Source organism: Microtus pennsylvanicus, chromosome 2 (assembly GCF_037038515.1).
Source record: "Microtus pennsylvanicus isolate mMicPen1 chromosome 2, mMicPen1.hap1, whole genome shotgun sequence".
NCBI classification, from domain to species: Eukaryota; Metazoa; Chordata; class Mammalia; order Rodentia; family Cricetidae; genus Microtus; species Microtus pennsylvanicus.
The window spans coordinates 140,334,330-140,359,216 of record NC_134580.1 but is presented as its reverse complement, the minus strand read 5'-3'; the positions used below and the strand labels follow the sequence as shown (position 1 = coordinate 140,359,216).

Sequence of the window (24,887 nt, the reverse complement as noted above, 5' to 3'; positions counted from 1 at the left end):
AAGTGAACCTCTGAATCTGTAAGTGAGCCACCCTCAAATAAATGTTTCCTTTAGAAGAGTTGCCATGGTCACGGTGTCTCTTCACAGCAATAGCAAACCCTAACTAAGACTCATGGCATATTTGGGAAGGCTTCCTGGAGGAAGTAGTATGTTGTACAGGTTTGGAGGGTCAGGCCATGCAGTGGGAGCAGACTGTCTCCATTAGAATCATGGATTTTCTTGTGTGTAATGTTAGTTTAAGTTGCTAAATCTTCTGGGTCTCAGTTCCCTGTCTGGGAACGACAGGGCAGCCACCTGCTAGAGTTGTCACACGGTGTTATAAATGAGAGTACTCAGGACATGGCCGGAGTGGTTGGCTATTTGGATTGGACATTAGAGAAAGGGCCAGTGGATGGTAATGCGGAGGCTCAGGCTGCTAAAGCATCTTTTGCTACAGTTCCTGGGCGTAGCCTGGCTCTGGGGCTGGAGACCCAGTACCCCAGAGGCTTCTCCAAGCTGGGGGATTGGTGGAGGGACACTGCCCCTAGGACTGGGATGCAGAGACATAGTGCATGCTGGGAGGCCAGTACCGGGCAGTTGGCCAGGGTTTCCATTCAGTGGGGCCTTTGTCTACCAGTTGCCCCTCACCCCAGCCCCTGTCCCCAGGCGGCATAATCTGGCCCAGGAACCACCAGGATGCTTGTGATACCCTGTGGTTTCTGGACCCTGCCCAGGGCCTTCACCAGGCTGCAGTGGGGTCCACCAAGACTGAGGGTCCCTGGCTGGAGCATCGTTGGGCCTGGACATGTGGATTCCCCAGAAGCCGTAGCAGTACATCTCAGGCCAGCTGCCACAGAGTACACGCTAGACACCCTGTATACTCCACACGGGGCCTATGCGTGGGACCACACACATCAAGCCCCTGCCTCCCTCCCCCCTGTTGTGCCCACCTCCCTCTTCCTTCTCCCTGCAGCCCTCTGGCCCATTTTTCAACTCATTTCCACCTCAGGACTTTCTTTAGTGAACTTTCCCTGGCTCTGAGACTGGGGCCATGGTCTCTAAAGTCTCACTCCCCGACCCTCTTAGCACCCAGTCACTCCCAAACAACCATTCGCTTCTTGGTACCCTCTCCCTCGTGAAAAGCAGCCACAGGGAAAATCTCAGGCAGAATCCTCTGGTAAAAAGAAGGCTTTTATTAGGGGTGAGGAAACACGCTTGCGCAAGCGTGCACACACACACATGCAGAGAGGGAAAGACAGAGACAGAGAGAGAAACCCCTGCAGAGCAAGAGCATAGCTGGGACTTGGGAGGCTACAATCCAGCCTCTCCACAGGGCTGGGGTTTTAAGGTCTTTAGGGAGCCCCCATCCCCCACTGATGGGGGCTGTTAAAACAAAGACAGGAAGGCCTACAGGCCCACTATTTGGGAGTGAGCATGTACTGGTCTGGCCTTGAACTTGTTGGGCTGGTCCTTTGGCAAGGTAGGACCACCATCAGGAGGAAAAGCCCACCCGCCAGACCTTTGTTTTAAGCTGTGAGGCTTTTGTTTCAGGTCATGAAGATGAGGAAGAAGTGAGAAGCTTGCTACCCTTGTTGTTTATCTGTGGTCCCATTTCCTGTCTGTCTGTCTGTCTGTCTATCTGTCCTTCTGTGGTCCCATTTCCTGTCTGTCTGTCTGTCTACTAGTCCTTCACCCAGAGACTTTGGATTTTTGAACACCGAACTTGAGTGTTCCTTAAGAAATGGGGCCGCACTGTGCAGTGAGGAAAGTGGGGAGAGGGGGTTTAGCTGAAGAAATCCGGAAGAGAGACACCACCCTGGTAGCTCCGTGTCCCTCCATCTGCTTCTGAAGGTGGCCTTGGGTCTGCAGATGACCTCTGGGTCTCTTCCCTAGAGACCCTAGACAGTGGGTGGGGCACTGAGTCAGTTCTATGTCTGTCCGTTCCAGTCCTTCCTCCCGACACACAGGCATCTGGTGACCGCTAAGGACAGCTGGCCACACAGCACTCACAGTGCCCAGGCACTTTACTCACTATTTTAGACTGGCTACTTTTCTCCCTTTTGACCTCTGGTTTACAGATAAGGAAACTGAGGTACAGGGCAGGGGGGTTATCCAGAATGACACCACAGGAAGGGGTTAGCTGCAAAGCACACTTAAACCAGCTAAGCCCCTCCTCCTAGCTCTACCCACTGCCTCCGGGTACTACTGCTGGTCTCTGGCCTTCCTGGGAATTCTGGGGGCTGTGTTTCCAAGGAAACCAAGCCATGGGTCCTAGAAGAATTGAAAAGGGCTGGGGGAAATCCCTTTAGTGTCCCCAACAGAACCGCAGGGAGTTTAGAGGAAGAGACTCCCTCCACTGAGGAGCCCAAGTCCAGGCATTGGGGTGCTGGCAAGAGGCCTCTCACTCAGAGGCCCAGCCACAGGAAGCTCTCGATTGGCCACTCGCCTGGTCATTAACAGTCTCTGTCAGCATTGCCTCTCCTGTTAATTGTGCGTGTTGTGCCAGGCCATGGTTTGAGGGAACACCAGCTGCCTGGCATTCCCTGTATCCTGGAGGGCTGGCTCGGCCTCCCATAGAACTCTGCAGGTTGCTGAAAATGCCTAAATCCTACAAGTACTTTCCCGGAGTGAAATATGTCTAAGCTGTCATTTGTTTTTGTTTTGGTCCTTTGGTTCTTTGGTTTTGGTTTGTTTGGGCAGAGACTTAGGCAGCCCTGGATGATTTGAAACTTGCTAATGTAGCCAAGGTTGGTCTTGAATTCCTGATCATCCTGTTTCCTACTGCCCAGTGCTGGGATTAAGGGTATGAGCCACCACACATAGCTTCTTAAGCTCTTACTCCTTGGGCCCTGAAAACAACTCCTAAGATAAATCAGAGAAACGAATGTGCTATGTCTAGAAACTGCTGTGACCCAGAGTCAAGCTGAGAACTGGCAGCTTCTGACGTCAGCTATGGGGAGCCAGGCATGCAGTCCCAGCTGCTTGGGAGACTGAGGTAGGAAGATCAGAAGTTGAAGGCTAACCTGGGCTACAGAATGAGTGCAAGGCCAGCCTGGATAGCTTAGTTCCAAAGTAAAAAGGGAAGTCTGGCCTTCGGATAGAACTCAGTGATGGAACACTTTCCTCAGAGGTGGGAAGTTCTGGGTTCTGCTTCCGGTATTACAAAAGTAAATAAATTAGTAATAAATACAACTTCAGAATGAGCAGCGAATGTTTCACTCAACACAGAGCAGGCATCAAGCACCTCTCATGGATGATGTGCCTTGGGCCTGAGGGTGCCGGGCTGTTTCCTGGCGGTGGCAGACAAGCATTTGTTTCTCTGTGTTTGGTCCTCATCCGGCTCTGCCTTGGATTGGCCCCTAAACCCACAGTTCTGTTACCTTTCTCAGGAAAAGCCCTAAGGAGGGGGTGGGGGTCCCTGCTGGCTGCACTGTTACCTGGACCTTGCTGAGTGGCGCCACCAGGGGGTGACAAGGAGCTCGAGGGGCCATTAGCTTTGCCATCTCTAGGAGGCTGGCCTGGATTAGGGTCAGTGGAAGACGTACCTGATGGTGGGAGAGTGTGTGATATCCTGCTAACCAAGATAGTTCCTGGAGAGGCCAGTAGAGAGGGTACCTGACATTTGTGTAGCATTGGTTAGAGAGAGAAGTCTGGGTGGGGGGACTTCCTGTCCTTCCATGCCCCAGAAACCATAGTCCATTTTGGACATTGTTCTCCCTTTATTTCATTTTGCTTTGATTTAGGTTGTTTGTTTGCTTTGAGACAGCACCAAGCTAGCCTGGTACTGCTATGTTGCCCATGAATCCTCCTACCTCCATCTCCCAAATATTGACCTAGGTGTGAGCTACCACACCCAGGTGGGCATTGCTCTTAATTAAGAGTTAAGTGACAGACCAGCTCCCCCAGAGGAAGATGGAGAAGGCAGGGAACTTTCTAGAAGTTCACACAGATTCAGGTGGGTATTTCAGTCACTGCTATGAGGCCATGGACAAGTCATGAAGGTTCTTCCTTCTCTAATAAAATAGGGACAGGAATCAGCAGGTGCTAGAAGGTGCCAGCAGGTGCTAACCCTTAATAATGGTGATTTTAGACTGGTGGCTAATGATACCATGTTAATGTTGAATTCTATGCTGTTGTCATCATAATAAAGACCCTTAGGGCTGCTCAGAAGTCTATCAGCAGTCACATTGCGTCACATTTGCCGTATCAGATACATGCTGTCTCTGTCGATGTGATTAAAACACCCTGACAAAAGCGACTTAAGGGAGAAGGGGTTATTGCTATTTACAGTTCCTGTCCACCATAGGAGCTTGAGGGAGCTGGCCACGTTGTGCCCAGAGTCAGAACAGGGCAATGGATGCCTGCATACGTGTGCTCAGCTCGCTCTCCCCACTCTTACATAGTCCAGGACCCAAGCCCAGGGAATGGTACTGCCCACAGAGGGCTATTTCTTCCCACATCCATTGACATAACTGAAACAATCCCTTACACACTTGCCCACAGGCCAGCCTGATCTAGACAATCCCTGCTGTCGCTTTCTTCCCAGGTGGCTCTAGGGCAATGGTTCTCAACCCTGAGGGTTGAACAACCCTTTCACAGGGGTCACCTAAGACTATCGGAAAACACAGATGTTTATATTATGATTCATAATGATTATAGTTATGAAGTGGCAATGAAAATAATTTTGTGGTTGGGGGATCACCATAGCATGAGGAACTGTATTAAAGGATCGCAGCAGTAGGAAGGCTGAGAACCACTGTTCTGGAGTGTGTCAAGCTGACAAAACTAACCACTACATATATTTTATATTATGGATAGTATAAGGGATATAATATACTTTATACAGATTAATGTGCTACCATGTAGTAGCAAAACTTAATCTTTTATGGAAGGAATAGCAGGCACTTTGAGTGGTGATCATCATTGGAGAAATGAGACTTAGACATAAGGATCTGTCAGTTTCCTTTTCCCATTCAAGTTGGAACTCCGGGCGCTGAACCCAAATGGAAACAGAGACTCTGCTTCCTAACCAAATAGATCACGGGATGGATCCCAGGAGTCTGGGTTATGGCCCGTAGAGCATGTGGCAGAGGGACTTGCACTAGTGGCTGCCTGCGAAGGGTGGTTCTGAGTGGACTGAGACCAAAGGCATGTCTGCCCACAGGAGTCAGGGCTGTCAGCGTGGATCGGTGGGCAGCTGCACCCCCTGGAACACGTGCCCCCAGTGCTGGCCGTTCTGCTCATCACTGCGGTCATCGCCTTCTTCACGGAGTTTGCCAGCAACACGGCCACCATCATCATCTTCCTGCCCGTCCTAGCAGAGCTGGTGAGGATTCCCGTGGGGCAGGGTGAAGGGACACCTCTGGCCCAACTCCCAACTCAGAGTCCCCTGCTGCGGAGCTTCCCCAGACAGCTCTAGCTGCCCTGCTTGCTTCTAGAATCCACAGGAGAATCTGAACCTCAGAGCCAGCTCATAACTGACAGGGTTGTTGTCCTTAAATGAATACCTAAGCAGGGTAGGGGTGAAGTAACCCATGAGGACATGCTGTGTTTCCTAGGAAGAAAAAGATTGTCAAATTTGGGGCATGTGAAAGCCCTTGTGTAGCCAGCCCAGCCCAGGAGGAAGCCCAGCCACAGAGCTCTTGCCTCCTGTTTTAGACCAAGAATTTTCTGCAAGGAGAATTGCCCTGTACTGTGGGGTATTAGAGCATCCCCTTCTTCCACCCACCACAGGCCAACAGCATCACATAACAGAGGCAATCCAGGATGTCACCAGACATTGCCAACAGTCTCCCAGGAGGACAAGTCTCAACCTCTTGAGACCCTCTGTTCTAAAAGCCACCAGTCTCAGATGGATTGGATTGGGAAGGGAGGCAGTCAGGGTGATTTATCCAGAATCCTCCTTTGCTAGGCAAGAGTCTCCTTTGATAACCATCTAGTTCCCACCTAAGCTTAGCCATTCCCAGGGCAGGGAAGGATAAAGACAGTTCTGCAATCTATGATGTATCCAGCAAAAGCCTGAAGAAACCAGGCAGAAGGAAAACAAAGCAGGAGAAAGTGCCAGCATGCAGGAAGGCCAGCGCTTGGCCAAGATCCCGCCACGACTAACTAAATGCACAAGCCGCCAGCATGTAGATTTCATATAGGATTTAAAAGCCAGCGGATCTGGTGGCACACACCTTTAATCCCAGCACTTGGGAGGCAGAGACAGGCAGATCTCTGTAAATTCAAGGCCAGCCTGATCTACGGAGCAAGCTCCAGAACATCCAGGACTACATAGAGAAACTTGGTCTCAAAAGGGGGGGGGTCTCAGAAACTCATGGTTTAGTTTTATATTTAAACAGGTTAAAGTAAAGCAAGCAACAGGACACCCACCATAGAACCCAAAGCTGACAAAATGAAACAGTGTTATCAGTGGGTATCCACCTTGAGAGGTGGCTTGGCTTTACCTCTGTATCTCTTTGTTTCCGTTTTTAATGTAGTTGACACTGTAACTTCTCCTTATCTCTTTATGCTTTCATTTTTAATGGAGTTGACACTGTAACATCTCCGTATCTCTTTATGTTTCCATTTTTAATGGAGTTGGCACTGTATCAGGCACAGACTTATGTGTGTTCTTTCTTTAACCCCTGAAACAGATTCCACTGTAAATGGATAGACTGTTTAAGCACTGTCATAAAGGACATGCAGACAATTCCAGAGAGTGATCACCAGCAGTACCGCTGGTCCGCCCTTGTGTGCACAGGCCACTTACATCAAGACAAGGTTCACCTGGGGGTTCCTAGGTGAAAAAGCATGGGCACTGGAAACTGTGCTGAATGTGAGCAAATGGCCCTCCGCCTGGGCATCCGGGAGTCCGCAGGCCCTCGTGGAGAGGGACTGCATCAATCAGACCCTGTTCTAGGGTCTAGGACACCTGGGAATAGGTGGAAATAGGGATGGTGTGAGGTGGTGTGGAGGAGGGGAGAGAGCTCCATATCTGCCAAGTCTGTAACTGGTAGGTTCTAGAAAAGATACCAGCAAAGGACATTTGCTTTTAAATATGGCTTCTCATCCAAATCAAAATATTTGCTGACTGGGGATGATGGCAGAGCCCGTCAAGAAAATGCCCACACTTTGGGTCGGGTATACTGAGCTCTCCATCTTGGGAACATGGCAGTGCTTGACCGGGGGCAGGAGGTGCACACACCTAGTCTTTCAACTCCAGCCAGGCTCTGACCGAAGGTGCCCCATGGTAGTTTCTAGGATGGTGTAGTGAAGGGCAAGGCAAAGCCTGGTTATGCGAGCCTTCATTCTCGGCCTTCAGCCCTGGGCGAGCTGTAGCCTGGCTGCTGGGAGCCTATGGGAGATGCAGTGTTTTGGGTCCCACTCGGACCTCTAGATCAGTGACTATGGAGGACCCTAGCACAACATGCTAGCTCATATGGGAAGAGGGCTTCTAAATAAGTTTCTTTGCCTGCTCCCTGGTCAAATGCAGTGTGGCCCTGTCATCCCTGACCTTAAGAAGGTGCTCACATTTCTCTAAGACTGCGTGTCGTGTGTTTGTGTCTGGCTATATTTCTCTGTTTCCTTCCCTCTCCCACGAGTGTCTACTATTCTCTGTCACTCTGGCACTCTCTGTAGCTTTGGCACTCTCTTTCCAACTGCCCTGGTCTCTTACTGCGACTTCTCTGGGCCAGGCCATCCGACTGCATGTGCACCCCTTGTACCTGATGATCCCGGGCACAGTTGGCTGCTCCTATGCCTTCATGCTGCCAGTCTCGACACCTCCCAATTCCATTGCCTTCGCCAGTGGACACTTGCTGGTTAAAGACATGGTAAGTTGGGCCTTCCCAGCAGTGGCCTGGCAAGAAGAGGGAGAAGGTGAGTGGAGGGCCAGAGGAGCCAGCATCGCCCAGTTGGAAAAGTCTCTCCAGGCCCCCAGTTGGAAATCTCTCCAATCCTCTCTCCTTAGTTGGGTTTGAAATGTGTAATCTGTGTTCCAGCCACTGGGGGGCAGCAGTGCAGAAGAGGTAGCCGCCTGCCTCCTGGGAGAATCCTTCCCGTGGCTGGAGGCTGACTGGAAGTGTTAAAAATATGTAAATTTCGTAATTGCAACATGAGAAGATGGTAGAAGATGCTGGCGACTAAAGAGAATGAAGGGATGGCCAAGATGGCACTTCTGTGGAGAGGACCCACCAGCCTTTCTAGGGGCCATGAAGGGTGGAAGGGTGGGGGATTGTTCCGGGAGAGAGCCCAGCCCGGGGCAGTGTCATCAGATCTCCAGAGCCGAGGCCTCTGGGACAGCATGGGCTTTGAGAGGAATGACATTATTAGATGTAGAGTCTGGGCTTCCAGGATGCAAGCCTGGAACAATTGAGATGTCTTACTTTGTATCCTGGCTGGCCTTGAACTTGTAGCTGTCAAAGCAGAAACAGTTCTTACCTCAGTGAGGAAAAGAGATGATTTATTTGGAGCCAAATATAAGTGAACATGGCCAGGAACACAGATTTCGGGTGCCCCAAATGCATGTTTCAGTGTGCTAACAGCTTCATCAAGTTTCATAACAGAACGGAGAGAGTCCTAAATCAAGGCGCTGTCTAAACACATCGGTGGAAACAGCAGAAAGGCAGAGTATAGAAAATTCAGTTGTAATCCCAGCTCTTGGGAGGCAAAGGCAAGAAGATCAGGAGTTCAAGGCCAACCTCAGCTTCGTGGTAAATTTGAGGCCAGCCTAGGCTACATGAGACCCTGTCTCAATTCTTCACTTTGGGAAGAATTTCCTTAACTGAACTTCCAGTGTGTGTGTGTGTGTGTGTGTGTGTGCGCGCGCACCTGTACCTATGTGTGCATATGAACATGAGTGTGTTCTACATGGTACACTAAATGTGGGGAGGAGCATAATGATCAGATAGAACTATTGGGCAAGGCTCTTCTTTGTCTGTCTTAAAGGGGAATCTATAACCTTGTTGAAGTGACCTTTGTGGCTAATGGGCATGACCCAAGTCCACTCCATAGCCAGGTGTCCGGCATCTAGAGACCCTCAGTGGAGGATTCCCTTGCCCTGGAGGCCAGCCTGGCTCTTGGGAAGCCTCCATGGCCTACACTTGTGGCTGGCTGCAGCACTTCCAGCTGTGCACTGCCAGCTGTGAGCTAAGCCATTTGTGCACTGCCAGCTGTGTACTGCCAGCTGTGGAGAGAGCCAGCTGTGCACTGCCAGCTCTGGACTGAGCCAGTTATGCAATGTCAGCTGTGCACTGCCAGCTATAGCAAGAGGCAACTGTGCACTGCCAGCTGTGGGCCGAGCCAGCTGTGCGCTGCCAGCTGTGGGCCAAGTCAGCTGTGCACTGCCAGCTGTGGGCCAAGCCAGTGTGCAATGCCAGCTGTGCACTGCCAGCTGTGGGCCGAGCCAGCTGTGCGCTGCCAGCTGTGGGCCGAGCCAGCTGTGCGCTGCCAGCTGTGGGCCAAGTCAGCTGTGCACTGCCAGCTGTGGGCCAAGCCAGTGTGCAATGCCAGCTGTGCACTGCCAGCTATGGGGAGAGCCAGCTGTGCACTGCCAGCTGTGGGCCAACCCCTGTCTCCCACCTGCTTCTGAGGGCCTGTGCTGTTGTTCTGCTCACTCGGTTTCCACTGCAGGTGCGGACCGGCCTCCTGATGAACCTCATGGGCGTCCTGCTGCTCAGCCTGGCCATGAACACCTGGGCACAGACCATCTTCCAGCTGGGTACCTTCCCAGACTGGGCCAACACCCACTCTGCCAACGTCACCGCCCTGCCACCCACCTTGACCAACAGCACAGTTCAAATCCTTTGAGCTCTGCTGGGGACTTCCCTTTGTGCTGGGCCTTCCCCAAGGGCTGTTGCTGTCACTTGCTGCTAGGACCCTACAAGCTGATCGAGCAATTCTTTTCTGTAATCTGACTGGAGGCAGCAAGTAAGGATGCATGCCCTCCAGTGGTCCACTCGGGCCTCAAGCTCACTGTCTGCGGCACTTTCTCTCTCTTTCTCATGCATCGCAACACCAGCTGTCGCCTGGATCTGCTGCCTGAGGAACAGGCTTTTCTCACGAAGCTGGTCTATGGTCAGGGTGCAGGCACGTCCACTTCAGCCATGAGGGACAAACCTGAAATGGCTTTTGTCTTGCACACCTGGGGTCGGGGGCTATCCCTGCCTATGGCTGCCACTGGCTTTAGGTCTCTGAAGACATCACCACTCTGCTGGGGGAGGCATCGTGGCTACAAATCTAGGCCAGATATTACAGCTGTTTACTGCAGACTGGATTCTGCCCTTTTCTGTTTAGCCATCTCCCCCTGTAGACAACCAGCAGTTGGGGGTTGTCTTTCATTCCCTGAGGCAGAGGGAGGACACAGGCCTCCGGGAGTCTCTTCGTTGCCTCTCCAGTCCCCCAAGCAACATCACGGGAGGTTTGTGAAACCCTAGCTCAAGTGTCTACCCAAGATGCTTAGGGTTCTCTTTCCTCATCTGATTCCCTTAGGCCAAAGCTCTAGGTCAAGCCCTGCTAGGCCCTCATTATCAATCTAGGACCCTCCCATCTGCGGTCCTTGGGCTCTGTGGCTGCAGGCCGCCAGCTGTTTCTTACCCTCACAGCTGGGTTTGGCCTCTCAACTCCCACCCCACAATGGTCAATATGTCTAAATTGCAAAGGTCACAGTCTTTAGGGGGTGAGAGAAAAATCTGAAGATCAGTCAAGGCCTTGAAGAAAACTATGGCATGTCTGTAGATGGAGACTCCAAGATAGCCTGCCAGCAGAGGCTGGAGCCAGGAAGCAGGCAGTTGCTGTTCTGACTCCCAGATCAAGCTTCAGGCATCCTGTGAACAGCGCAGGGTGGGGACAGCCGAGGGCAGAGCCTTCACTGTCTTCTGAGGGTGGGCATCCCAGGGATGGACGCTTTCTGATAAGGCACAAATGAGTCAGAGTTCTTTCCCAGAGCTGATGGGCCCCTGAGCTGGAGGTGATACTACCAGACTGAATCAGCTCCAGATCTCCAGGGATGGATGATGGTGTCCCTCGGGGGACAGGGACAGACCACACACCAAGAAGCCCACAGCCTTGTGACTACAAGATTCACGATTTCTGATACTGCTGATCAAAAATGCGCTCAAATAAAGAATGTTGGTCAATACCGGATTTGATGATTCTTGGTCTCTCAAAACAAAACCCCCGATTCCTGGCCTAGAACTTCTGCAAAACTGACTTCCGGCTTGCCTTTCTGCACGGTCTCCCCTATGCACACTCATACCTCCGCAGCTGTCAGGCTGCTGTGGTGTTTATCTTTTACGTTTTACTCTTTGGTTTTGGTTTTTCAAGACAGGATTTCTCAGTGTAACAGCCCTGGCTGTCCTGGAACTCACTCTGTGGACCAGCTGTCCTCTAACTCGCAGAGATCCACCTGCCTCTGCCTCCCAGAGTTCTGGAACTAAAGGCGTGCACCACTACTCCCCAGGACATTTAGTTTGTTGTTCATTCCACTCTTCACCTTGTACAGTATAAACCAAAGCCACTCTCTGGCTCCCTGATGGGACTCAGATGTCTGAGCCAGGTGCTGGCTGGCACACAGCCAGCGCTCAGTAAGTACTTGACCCATGAACTGACCAAAGATTTGAATATGCCCCCCATCATTTCTTTACTCCTCGGCTTGGTCCACTCAATAGGCACTTAACCCGTGATGTGCTGACTCAAATGTAGAAGAAAGAGCAAGCGGTGGGGCCATAGACATAGATCCAATGAGTGACAGTCGTCATTGAAGTGGCCACATGATGGGCTGACTCAGGCCGTGGGTTTCAGGCGAATTTCTCTGAGGAGGCGGCAATGGGTTGAAGCCGGACACAATGACTGGACACTCGTAGCTCTGTGGAAAGGAGAACATGGGGGTGGTGGGGAGTCTGGAGGAGGATGGAACAATGACCTCAGGTTCTGGGCTATCAACTGGGCCTTGAATGTCCAACTTCTGTCCCTCCCAGCGGCAGCTGTCCTTACCTCTCCCGTTGACTAGTCTCCAGGGCGTCACTGATCCCCTATACTGACTGGCTGTGCACAGGGTCCTGACAGAGGCACTCACCGCAGTGGTGTGGGAACAGGGAAGACTGAGTCACACGAAATGCACCAGGCTCCATCTGTGGCCTGCCAGGAGTGCCAGAAGTCAGGAAGGGCCAACAAGTCAATGCCAACCTGGTTTGTCATCTACAGCGCCCGGTGACCCACCCAGCATGGCAGCTTTGGGACTGACTGGCTGATTTACACCTCGACCTTTGGGCAGAGCTCCGTGGAGGCCCCAGCATCTCGGCACCTCCCAGAACATGAGCAAAGGCCCTGTGGCATTGCTGGTGGCTGCCTAAACATGACAGAACTTGGCTAGGACAGGAATGACCCCAGTAGTCACTAACCCTCTGGGGCCCCTCTTCAGGTGACTGCCCAGGTCCCAGCCTGGACCTGGTAAGCAACTGCATTCAGAACAGAAGTTGAAGATCTTAGTTCTAATTTATTTAATGTTTTTGGCCTATGGTTTGTGGCTGACAGGAATTGTAGAGACTGAAATCTCAGCTGGTGAAGGCCGCTGCATCTCACTGAAGGGAAAAGAGAAGATGTGTCTTAGGGGGCTCACAGCTGTGGAGACTTGGTGAAGCCCCCACCTGGCGGGATGAAGCACACAGGGACTGGCAAGCTGAGAGTGGAGAAAGAATGGCAGTTGGTATTAGAAGACCAGCATCTGCTGAAGACCCCACCCCTACCCCATCCCTTCTTCTCAGGCCCTCCCCTCACTGATTGGACCAGGCCTATCCCTATCCTGAGGGCCATTTTCTTTACCCCAAGCCATTGACCTCAGTGTTAATCTAATCAAAAACGCCCTCACATTAACAGCCAGAATAATGTTGAACCACCATTGGTACTAAGACTTGGCCAAGTATGCACATACAATGCCACATGATCCACCAGAACACACAGAGCCTTCCTGTGGGCTTTCCAGGTCACTTCTGGGCACAGGGAAGGGAGGAGGAGTGGGGTGGAAGGAATAGACTCTACAGTCATGGCGCATAGCTCACCCTGTCAGAGTGCTCCCCAATCCCATGGCACATGACTCATCCTATCAGAGAGCTTCCCCCGCCACACAGAACATGGTTCACCCTGTCAGAGTGCTCCCCAGTCCCACGGCACATGGCCTATTACCCCGTCAGAGTGCTCCCCAGCCCCACGACACATGGCTCACCATGTCAGAGTGCTCTCCAGTCCCGCAGCACATGGCTCACCACGTCAGAGTGCTCCCCAGCCCCACAACACATGGCTCACCCCATCAGACTGCTCCCCAGTCCTGCAGCACATGGCTCACCATGTCAGAGTGCTCCCCAGTCCCATATCAGTGTCTGCTAAGGCTTTCTTCTCTCTCCTTTGCCTCCAGTTAGACACTTGTCACCAAACTTCAGTGTCAGGAATAACACCTCTGAATGTGGGTTTCTATCTTTCTTGGGAAACAAAATGCCAAGCTGGGTGTGGTGGTGCACACCTGTCTTCCTAGGGCTTGGGAGACTGAGGCTGCCATTTGCCCACCTAACATTTAGGTCACAGCTTGAGGGACTCCCCTCGGGTACTTGCAGTGATACAAAAATAAATATAAACTATCCTGTCATGCTCTTGTGTATTTCTTACATGCTAAGCAGGTCATATCTGGGATACATTCAGTGGGACAAATACTTTATTATAAGGGATTTCAGGGCAGGCAAGATGGCCTAGCAGGTAAAGGTGCTTGCTGCAAAACTTTCTGACCTGAGTTCAATCCCTATGACCCATACAGTAGAAAGATAAAACTAATTCTTCAGATTGTTCTTGGACACACCCATGCATTAATAAATGGTTTCTGGTTTTTTGGTTTTGATTTTTTTACTTTGAGACAGAGTTTCTCTGTAGCTTTGGAGCCTGTCCTGGAACTAGCTCTTGTAGACTAGGCCTGCCTCTGCCTCACGAGTGCTGGGATTAAAGGTGTGCGCCACCACTACCCTGCTGGTTTTCAGTTTTTATTTTGTTACCAGAAACTTCTATGGCTCTTGCTGATGGCTCCCATTCTGATTCTGTTAGGTTGTCTCTGGTAAGATGTGTGTGTGTGTGTGTGTGTGTGTGTGTGTGTGTGTGTGTGTGTGCCCATGTCCGTGTGCATATGGGTGCACTAATGTGAGTGCCTGTAGGCCAGAGACAACCCTCAGCAGCTGTCCCCTGACCACACTAAACTTCAAGACACAGTTCAGTCAGGCTAGCCAGCCAGCAAGCTCCAGGCACCCCACTGTTTCCACCTGCCCAGGTTGGACTATGAGTGTATGTCACCATTGCTGGCTGCCTTTTCTCCATGGATTCTGGGGCTGGTACTCAGGTTCTCGTGCTTACACAGTAAAGACGTTAGAGTTTGAGCCATCTCCACAGCCTGCTGGGAAGGTTACAGCCCCCCGGGTGTTCTCAGCCATGTGTGCTGCGGCCACCTTCTCCCCCCTGTGCTAAAAAGCACCAGGACACAAAGCATTGTGGGGCTGTGAGTTGAGTGGCCCTGGGAATAGCCGAAGACTCTACTTCCTCTTCATCTCGTGCCTCTGATTCCTTTAAGATTAAACTCCCACACCCAGCTCAGCCCTGTTGACTTCTGGTGACTCAAGCCCCTCCGGATGCTGTGGGCCTTGAGGCCAGGCCAGCCCTGCCTGAGTAGAGGTGACGATGCACGTTTTCCAAAAGAACCCCCAAATATCTCCTGCCTTTTGCGCCCCAGGCTATGTGCTCCAGCTCCCCTTCAGTCACCTGGGGCTTCCCCAAATGGTCTCTGTTTCCTAACCAACCAGCTACAGAGTTGGGCAGAGGCTGGCCATGATTTATGGGATGCAGTCCCAAACCCTGATGAGACCCAAGCTGGGGTGTGGAGATGGGGTTGGGGGATATGGAGAACATCTGGCCTGAGCAGTCAAGTCTGAGCAGCCTGGATTTCACCCAGGCAAGGCTGAAACCCAGAGGGAAGGGTTTATGGTGTGAACATTTATGTACTGCCTGCTGAATACTTTGTATTTCCAAACCCATGGTTCTCACGTAGCAGATGCTGCCGAGACTTCAGAGAGGAACAGCCCTAGCTCAAGGTCACATAGCACAACATGTGGAAGCCCGCATTTGCAGGTAGATCTGTTGTCTCTACAAAGAGGCCAGCTAAATAGCTCCTTGAAGCCCACTAGACAGCAGAGGACCCAAGCCTCCTATAAGACTGGCCAGCAATATAAAAGTGTTAATGTCTCTCTGCCCCCGCTCCGTGTGTGTGTATGTGTGTGTGTGTGTGTGTGTGTCTGTCTGTCTGTCTGCTCCCTCTCTTCCCTTCCCTGTTTACTATTTCCTTCTTTCCTGGCTTTACAACCTTGGTCATTTTGGCACCGAATTGTGAGTGTCCCATGGAGATAGCTGGTACCCAGGCAACTTGATGTGAACTCTAGGAGAGTAGCAGCCCCATAAGACCTGAGGATTGACAGCTTCTGGGCTCTACTGTGTGCCAAAACTTTTCTTGGGCATGGGTGGGAGTGGATGAGTGAAGGCTCCTGGCTTCCTAGAGGGGTTCACTGCTTTCTGAAGCTTTGGTCGCAGGTGTCTCCCTCAATTATGTACTAGGGAAGTCCCTTTCCCTATCAGGCCTGAGCTCATGACTCAGCAGGATATCCTTATAAGGGATGATGGCTGGCTGTCAGCTCTGTTCTTTGTGTATGTGTGGTGGTGGTGGGGGGATTCCCATGACAGAGGAGGCCTCTTGGGTGCAGTCCTGGTATAGACAGTGATGGGGGACTGGTGCTAGGGAGAAGTCTCTGCATGCCAGGTGGGGATGGACTGGAGTTACCCCCCAATCACCACAGGGACTCGTGCAACTATTGAGCACCTACAGTTTTCAGTACAGGCTGCATTTATTATTCTCTTTCCGTGTCTGTACGTGGTGGCTAAAAACAGCACAGTGTGGCCTTAGCGGGTCCCTGTGGGTCTCCTGCGGGTTTTCATCCCCAGAATCAAGGATTGGGTTTTCCTGGGAGGCTTAACTATGGGAGGAGGGACAGGAAAGCAGAGTGGAGCTCTTAGTCTGGTGTTACTGTGAATGAGCTGCATGGTTTCCCTGAACCTCAGTTTCTTCCTCCGAGAAATGGGCTAATTCTACCTTCCTTCCCTCAGGATCACAGGCAATGCTCGGAAAATATGTCTCCTCTCACCCTCCTCCTCCTCCCACCCCTGGCGGCTCCTGACTGCCATTCAAGAGAGGATGAGACAGCTGGCCCAGCCCCCAAGAGTTGGGCCCCTGGCTGGGCAGGATGAGGCAGCAAGGAGGGTCTGATTAAAGGGACGAAAGCAGAAGCGACCGGACGATCCCAACACTTCCTCTCCACCTGCCATGGCTGTCACGGCAGCTGCCTGAACTCAGCTCTCAAAGACCATGGGGGACAACAGAGGAGTCGCGGAACACCTCATCAGGTTGGGGTAGGTTCAGGGATTGGGACACAAGGGACACGGGCAAGAAAAGTCAGCAGCCCCTTGAAACGGGCATGAACTCCGGTCTCAAGTCTTCCCCCTCACCGGCTGAGACCACCAACGAACCCTCCCCTTTCTGGCCTCGGTTTCCTCCTGGTCAGACGGAAACAACAGCCATGGCTGTAAGGCTGTGCGGGAACAGAACAAGAGGGGTGTGCAGAGAGAAAGCTACGACACTCCCTGTCACTGATAATACCCGGCTGACTGAGCACCTGACATAGCTTCCGGTTCTTAAAAGCATTTATGCTCCTTGACATTATTTCAGTTCCCCATTCCCAAACGAATCAAGCTGTGTGTAGTGTGTAGTATGTATGTCTTTGGGGGCCAGGAAGGGGGTATAGGGGTTGAAGACTCCCGGGTGTCCAGCAGTGACAAGCGCCTATAGGGGGCGCACTCCTACGTAAAGCCCTGGAGGCAGTGGATGGGTGTCCAGTTCCACCCAGCCACCTGCAGCAAAGACAGCAGTGATAAACCAGATGTCCGTGTTTCATATCTGACCTGTAACATGAATTCTAACTGTTCTCAATAATAAAAACCCAGAGTCAGATATAGGGGTTAGTGCTGAAGGTTAGAGAAGCCTCTAGAGAGTTCTTCATCTCTACCAATGCTCAGACCAAAGGGGCCATCCCGTCCTCAGACTGTCTGCCTTTCAGAGTGCCCTTTCCTCAGACTGCCTTGAGCTCCTGTCTCCTCCCACCTTGTATTCCTCCCTCCACTTCTTCATATCTCTCCTGCCTCCACCTCCCTAGTGCTGAGATTAAAGGTGTGATCCCAACTGCTGGGATCACCTTTGTGTGAACGCTGTTTCTCTTATAGACTGGATCAATTTTGTGTAGCTCAGGGTGGCCTTGAACTAACAGAGATTCATCTGTCCCCTGACTCCTGAGATTAAAAGTGTGTGCCACCACTGCCTGGCCTCTCGTGGCTTAGCTCCGTACTCTGATCTTCAGGCAAGCTTTACTTGTTAAAATACAAACAAAAGGTTGCCACACTGACCCCTAAATCCAGCTGTGTTGTAACTTCCTTTCTGCTGTCACTAGTGTGAGTGCCTAGGAGGTCAGAGTCAGTCTGCTTCCCTTACTGCCGCGTCTCCAACGCTAAGCTCACAGTAATCACTGAACAGATATTCGCTGAGGGCTGGAGAGACAACTCACTCAGTAAAGTGCTTGCTGTGCAAATATGAGGGCCTGATGCCAATGCCATAATGCATGTGAAAAAGCAAGGCGTGAGAGAATGCACCTGCGAACCCAGCTCTGGCTGCGAGCCCAGCTCTGGGGAGGTGGAGACAGCTCCCTAAGGCTTGCTGGCTAGCCATTTGGGTAAATTGGTGAGCACTGGGCCAGTGAGAGACTCACCTCAGAAAAACGTGGTGGTGGGCCCATGAGACATCTCAGTCAGTAAAGTGCCGACACCAAGCCAGAGAGCCAAGTCCAGTCCTTAAAACCCACGTGATAGAAGGCAAGAAACAGATACTGGGAGTAAGTCGTCCTGTGACTCTTACAAGTTGTCCTCTGACGTCTATACACATGCACACATAAGCAAAGACATACACACACAGAGGCATGCAAGCACCCACAAACCCCCACATACCCACATGTGCACACCTCCATGCATGCACACACATGCACACACATGTACACACATGCACACACCTGTACACAATGCACACACATGCACACACATGTACACATGCACACACCTGTACACACATGCACACACCTGTACACACATGCACACACCTGTACACACATGCACACACCTGTACACACATGCACACACATGCACACGCCTGTACACACATGCACACACATGCACAGAGGCATGTAAGCATGTGCACACAAAATTAAAATGTAATGAAGAAATCGAGGTGGAGAATGAATGATGTTGACATGCAGACACACATGTGTAATACACAGTAAATAAAAAATAAATAAATGTGATTAATAGAGGGCTGATTGAAGAGAAAAGGTCCCCAAGAGACCAACTGGTACCTTTCCTTGCCTGTAAATGATGGAGGTGACACTGAGATCTGTAAAGAACATGAATGGGACCAACAGTGAGTCACACGGACTGTGGGGGAAGGGAATCATTCTCTCTTCTTGCTACGTTCTGTCTTTCAGCCATATTTATTTCCCCTCCACAACTTACCTGCTGCTCTCAGAGCCTGCAACCATGGCCCCAGTCTAGACACCCAGCCCCACATCCTCAAGTATTGGAGACATTAGGCTGTTGACTGACAGCCCTGTAAAGACTTCCTGGGCAAAGCTCTGATTGGTTCAGCTTGTTAACCCCGCCCCCATAGGTGGAATACCTCTGATTGATCTATCTGAAGGCGTGCCTGTCCCTGTGACTATGAGAGTAGGTTCTGCCAGCAACCTGGCTGGTGGAACAGAGGACACCCACCCCCTCCTGACACAGAGTTCCCCTATTTCCTTGTGTACAGATGGAAATTCTGGCGTTTGGGGATCTACAAGGCGCTTGTCCCGCTGCAGACTGCCTGGAAAGCCTTCTCGCGGCCCCTCCCAACCAGCTGCAGCGAACTTCTGACACAGCTGCTCCTGTGTGCTTCCCTGGCCAGCGTCATCGCAGGCCTGCTTCATCACTGGCTGGTCTCTTCACAGCTTTATCCTCAGGGACCCCCTGCCCTGGTGACCACCGTCTGTGGGCTCCTGGTCTTCCTGAGCCTGGGCCTGGTGCCCCCCATCCGCTGCCTGTTTGCACTCAGTGTGCCTACCCTGGGCTCCGAGCAGGGCCGCCGGTTACTCCTGTCCTACAGTGTAGCCAACCTGGCTGTTGCCGTGGTGCCCAATGTCTTAGCCAACCTGGGTGCAGCCGGACAAGTGCTGAGCTGTGTTACTGAGGGCTCGTTGGAGAGTTTGCTTAATACCACTTACCAGCTGGGCCTGGCATCCCAGGCGCTGGGCCCAGCGAGCCAAGCAGGCAGTCGGAGCCTGGCGTTTGAGGCACAGGGCAACAGCTCAGCCTTCCGCCTTCACATGCATATGGCCGCTCAGCAGATCCAGGAGGACTTCTCCGGCTTGGAGTTCCTGACCCAGGCAGCACTGGGGACTCAGCGGGTGGTCACCGGGCTGTTTATGCTGGGCCTCCTAGGCGAGTCCGCCTGGTACCTTCACCGCTACCTCACTGACCTGCGCTTCGATAATATCTATGCCACCCGGCAGCTGGTTCAGCAGCTGGCCCAGGCTGGTGCCACACATCTGCTGGCCTCTCCACCTCCCTGGCTGCTCCACGCAGCCCAGCCAAAGCTGTCGCATGAGGAATTGCTGAGCTGTCTTCTCAGGCTGGGGTTACTGGCGCTGCTCCTAGTAGCTACAGCTGTGACAGCGGCCACAGACTATGGGGTCTTCCTCTTGGCGCAGGCAGCTGTGACCTGGGCTCAGAAGTTGCCCACCATCCCCGTCACTCTCACGGTCAAGTATGACGTAAGTACGCGGAGGGGGCCGCTCTCGGAATTATTCAGGTGGGCGGAGTCTGTTCAGTCCCGGGCTTTGGTCTATGTTTGCTGGCTTGAGTCATCATCTTGGGACATGCCTGGGAGTCATAGGCAGATGGTGTGGAGGCACGGAGAACAAGGAAACAGAAATGGAGCACAGGAAGGGGCCAGGGCAAGGTGCGGCTCCCAGCCACCCCCCAGGGACTGCTTTCTCCAGCGTGGCCCCACCTCCTACTTTTTCACCTCCTTCCCACAAGGCCTTTGTGCTGTAGACCCATCAACCAATCAAATCATTGGTTAGTACAGAGCCCCCATGATCTGATCCCCCCCAAGATCTGTGACCCTCACAGATACACCCAGAGTGTACATTGCTAACCGTTAATTCTATCAAGCTGATGAGACCGTCATAACACCAAAGCATTGATTGGTGGGACTTTTTTTTTCTCTAAAGATAGGTCTTCACTATGTAGTCTTGAGTGACCTAAAACTTGATAAAGCAAACCAGGCTGGCCTCAAAATCACAGAGCTCCACCCACCTCTGCCTCCTCAGTGCTGAGATCAAAGGAGTGGGCTACCACCTTGGTGTACCCAGTAAGTGGGTGGAACCCAGGGCTTCCTGCATGCTAGGCAGTCACTCTACCGTCTGAGTCGTTGATACATCCCCAGCTTTAAAAGTTTTCTCCAAAATACTTTGGGTAACATTTGTGAGGTGCCCCTTTGCTGGCTACTGACTTATAGTTGTCGCGTCCTTGACCCATTCTGTAGATGGCAGAGATAGGGACTGGCCCGATGGCGCCTCAGACTCAATCCTTTTCTCTGTTTTGAAGGCCTCATATAAACTCCTAGGCTTCATCCTCTTCGTCCTCAACCAGCCTCCCGTGGAGAGCAAGTTTGCCTCAGCACAGCGCTCCTTCCAGTGGGAGCTATACTCCATACCCCACGACTGCCACCTACCTCAGGCTCAACCGCCCCGAGTCAGGGCCGCACTGACCGCGGGCGCCCTGCAGCTGCTAGCAGGTGCCACCTTAGTGCTGCAGGCCTATGCTTGGCGCCTGCGGCATGCCATCGCTGCCTCCTTCTTTCCTGTCCAGGAAGCCAGGAGAGTTAGCCACTTGCAGGGCCGGCTCCAGAGGAGACAAGATCGGAGTGACCACCTAGACAAACAGGCCTGTGCCACAGGCACCTGGGGACCCAGGGAGCCCAAGCAGGGGACAAGAGCTCCAGAGTCACAGGGGTTTAAGTTGCTTGACTCCTCTTTGGTCTCCATTTGACCTTGGGTAGAACATTGCCCACCTCAGATCCTCGGTTTTCTTATCTACATAATGATGGTGCAATCTGCTTTTTCACGTGACATGTGCGTGAAATCGTGGCGAGTGGAAGGCCTGGAGGAGCCGGCAAGGTGCGGTTACAGCCTAGGTCTTGAAAGTTTGGGGCGGATCAGGATAGTCCAGTTCCTTCAGCTCCAGGGAGATTGCCCTGATAACATCCACGTAGAGATTCTGCTTGTGGACTGACCTCAGCACTCCTCCGACTTAGAAGCCTCTAAAACCTCAGAAATTACAGTTATCGGAAAGTTTGAGTTTGTAAATGAGTATATTTATTAAATATAAGAAAAAAAAACAGTTTTGCCGTTTTCTGCTCCTCCAGGGTTGTTCCATCTAGACTTGTCAAGTTTAGTAAATGAAAATACAGGATGCTCTGCTGGGTTTTGAATGTCAGAGAAGGGGCACATTTGTTTAGTATCCAGTGGCCCTTGGCTATGAACCCGGTCTCTGGTTAGCCATGAGTGGCCTGGAGTTCCCCCCAGTAAAATAATAACCACAAGATTAAAATGACAAATTTCAAGTTCTTGATTGACTTTTGGAATAGGGGAGTCAGGCAGCACCCCCACTCAGTAAAAGAGAATCAAGTGTTCTGAAGATTGAACAAAGACGTTTGCTCCATGGAGAGGGAGAGTGGGAGAAAAGCAGAATGGGGTGTAAGGGGTACTAGCCCCAAAGCCTGTATAATTGTTGTGAGACATGAGGTTCACATTTGTTTTCACAGCATCTGTATCACAAACACACGGGGATGAACCACATCACTGTAACTATGGCTACAACAGATCGTCTCTGCGGTGGTCTGAGTGAGAATGGCCCCCATAGGCTCATATATTTGAATGCTTGGTCCCCAGTTGGTGGAACTGTTTGTGAAGGATTGGGAGGTGTGGCCTTGCCAAAGGAGGTGTGTTGCTGGGAGTGGGCTCTGAGGTATCGAAAGACTCACACAGTTCCCAGTTAGCTCTCTCTGCTTCATCCTTGCAAGTCAAGAGGTGAGCTCTCAGCTACCGCTTCAGCACCATGTCTGCCTGCCTGCTGCCATGTTCACCATCATGAAGGTCATGGACCCTAACCCTCTGGAACTTTAAGTACCAGATGAACTTTTTCTTCTGTAAATTGCCTTGGCCAAGGCGTTTCATCACAGCAATAGAAAAGTAACTAAGATGGCATCATTTCTTTCCTTTTTCATCGTTTATTTTGTTTTGGGATAGAGTTTCATGTAGTCCAGGCTGCCCTCAAACTCACTATGTAGGCAAGGATAACCTTGAACTTCTTGATCCTCCTGCTTCCACCCACCAAGCACGAGAATTATAGCTAGTCCACGGCAGCAGAAAAAGGGGAGAGCCAGCCTCAGTCATGGGGAAGGGGAAGACCAGTGCCAAAGGCTGTGCTGTGCCCTGCATGTCCCCAGAGATGTACATAGGATTATGCATGTGCACACACATACACACACACAACTGTGCACACACAGGGAGAAGAAAGGAAGGAGGCAAGGAAGAAAGGGGAAAAGGTTAGATATTTTCTTTTCAGGTATAAGATCAGATTATTACATTTAATATAATTCTCTGAATTAAGTACATTCAGGAGTATTAAAAATGAAAAGGAGAATTAAGTTCAGACTAGATAAACAGACGTGTGGTTGCCAGTCTGAGTTCTGCAGGACAACTGAATTGGGAAAGAAAACAATCGAGGGTGTCTTTCACTGGTCACTAACCCATCCAGGAGGTCTAACCACAGGAACCCCCAAAGGCCCACCTCCTGGCACCATTACTTGAGAAGCTAGGATATCAGCATCTGAATTTGGGGCCCACAGATCAGTCACCCCAGGGACCTTACGATGTCTAGACAGCTCTATGGGAAGCAGGAGGACACTTTGGGACAGCATGAGCTTTATTCCCAACTGCCACATGGTGAAAGAATCAAATCAACTCCCCTGTGATTGTCCTCTGACCTCCACACGTTTACCGTGACATGCACACATATGCACGCGTGTGTGCACACATGATAAATACATCATTGCCCTTATGAACTCACAACCGCTGTGGTTGCTTATACTAGATAAGCCTATCAATATTCTGGAATGGACTGGGGAGGGGCACATGAGGCCTCACTCCTGACTGAGGGACTATTAGCAGCCAATGGCAACTGGGGTGGGGACTCCTTTATATTGACGGGTGTGACTCCTGGGGGGTTGCCCATACTTCAGTGGATGACCCCCACACCATGCACTTACTGGCAGCACTAATTGGATTTGTAATATATTCTATATTGTAGTAGGGAGGCCACTGCTTCTTGGTTCCTGGTCACCCAGCTAGCTTAGACCCGAGATAATCACACAGAAACTGTACTAATTAAATCACAGCTTGGCCCTTTAGCTCTAGGTTCTTATTGGCTCTGTCTAGTGGGTTCTTCTCATATAGTAGACATCGGTGGGTCCTCGGATGCTGTGCAGTGCATAGCCTGTGAGCGTATGTGGAATTCTTGAGTAAAGGTTGGGGTTGTCCCCAAGGGAAAAGTGTTATCAGAACAAGGTACCAGTTTCATGAGGCTAGGGAAAAAAGAGTCCCCGCAAATTACTTGACCCACATTAATGGCAGCTGGGTACATTGTCTAAAGTATCAGAAAGAGTTAGAGCCTTCCTCAGTGCTTGCTGTCACCAGGCCTTCTTGACTAAACCCCCTCAGCTACTGTGGTTTCACACAGAGGCTTTCCTACTAGCAAAAGGGGAGCCTCCGAGGAAAGCAGGCTGGGGAGTCTTCTGCCATCTAGTGGTCACTGTGGGAAACTGCAGCACTCCGTCACTGTTCAAAAGTATGCTATACTGGTATTGATTGACTGTGTAGCTCTGCTTCACGAGATTCTTTATGCAGCTGTGGCACCCAGGAGCGTGACTGCATACAGTGCTTAAGAAGGCTCACTCCTTGAGTCTGAAGTCGAGACAAGGATGCCTGGAAGGTGAGGCATGGCTGGATTGCTGAGAAAGATTTGTCTGTTCTCTGCTTTGCCTCTCTGTTTCTTGTGATTTCCACTTGATCTCTGGTAACTAGGTGACTTGTAGGCCCCAGCAAGACAAGCTCAGCAGAGGCCTGAGTCTCCGTAGCTTATCCTAAGGCACTACCTGGTTCTATAAAGACCACAAACTGAGATTACCCAGGCACCACCTAGGAACAGACCATCCAAAGGAAATTCTTAATGTTCCAACTGTTATAGATAGGATCACCTGCCAGCACACACCCATCGCTTTTCACCAGGACACCCCTAGACAAATGTCAACCAATCAGGACTGAGCCCGTCACCCACACCCTGCTAATGAACCTTTTCTGGGATTTGCCTTTAAATAGTGCTCTCTAGAAAGGTGGGGTACCTCCTCTCTCTGCTGCACTGACGAGGTCCCGACAGGCTTGTGGCATGCACCCAATAAACCTTGCTTTTGCATTTCAGTGAGTCGGTCTCCCTGGTGGTCTTTTGGGGTCCCCAAGGACTGGGCATAGCAAACTAAAGATTTACACAGACTCTAGGAACATTGCAGACAAACCTGACTGCCAGGACATCACAGGTTAGAATTTTTTGAAAACCTGAGGGGTCCCCTTTGATGCCCCCTTTGTTTAAAACCACAA

General features: G+C 51.4%; 2 protein-coding genes across 3 annotated transcripts in view; both read left to right on the top strand.

The window, feature by feature from the left end:
* Positions 1-11,106, top strand: part of Slc13a3 (solute carrier family 13 member 3) — a 61,527-nt gene extending 50,421 nt beyond the window's left edge. The window contains exons 11-13 of one of the 2 annotated variants that reach the window (XM_075963061.1): positions 5,144-5,305; positions 7,659-7,796; positions 9,595-11,106. In XM_075963061.1, the coding sequence (XP_075819176.1) occupies positions 5,144-5,305; positions 7,659-7,796; positions 9,595-9,771 (477 nt within the window). In that variant the 3' untranslated portion in view covers positions 9,772-11,106. The remainder of the gene's footprint in view (positions 1-5,143; positions 5,306-7,658; positions 7,797-9,594) is intronic. The other variant, XM_075963062.1, reaches the window with a different exon arrangement.
* A 7,431-nt stretch (positions 11,107-18,537) lies between these two features.
* On the top strand, positions 18,538-21,491 carry Ocstamp (osteoclast stimulatory transmembrane protein). The gene is given in 5 exon segments (XM_075962873.1): positions 18,538-18,569; positions 18,941-19,940; positions 20,779-21,137; positions 21,139-21,216; positions 21,218-21,491. Coding segments are annotated over 5 exon segments (1,554 nt in total). The 3' UTR covers positions 21,303-21,491.
* Positions 21,492-24,887: the final 3,396 nt, after the last annotated feature.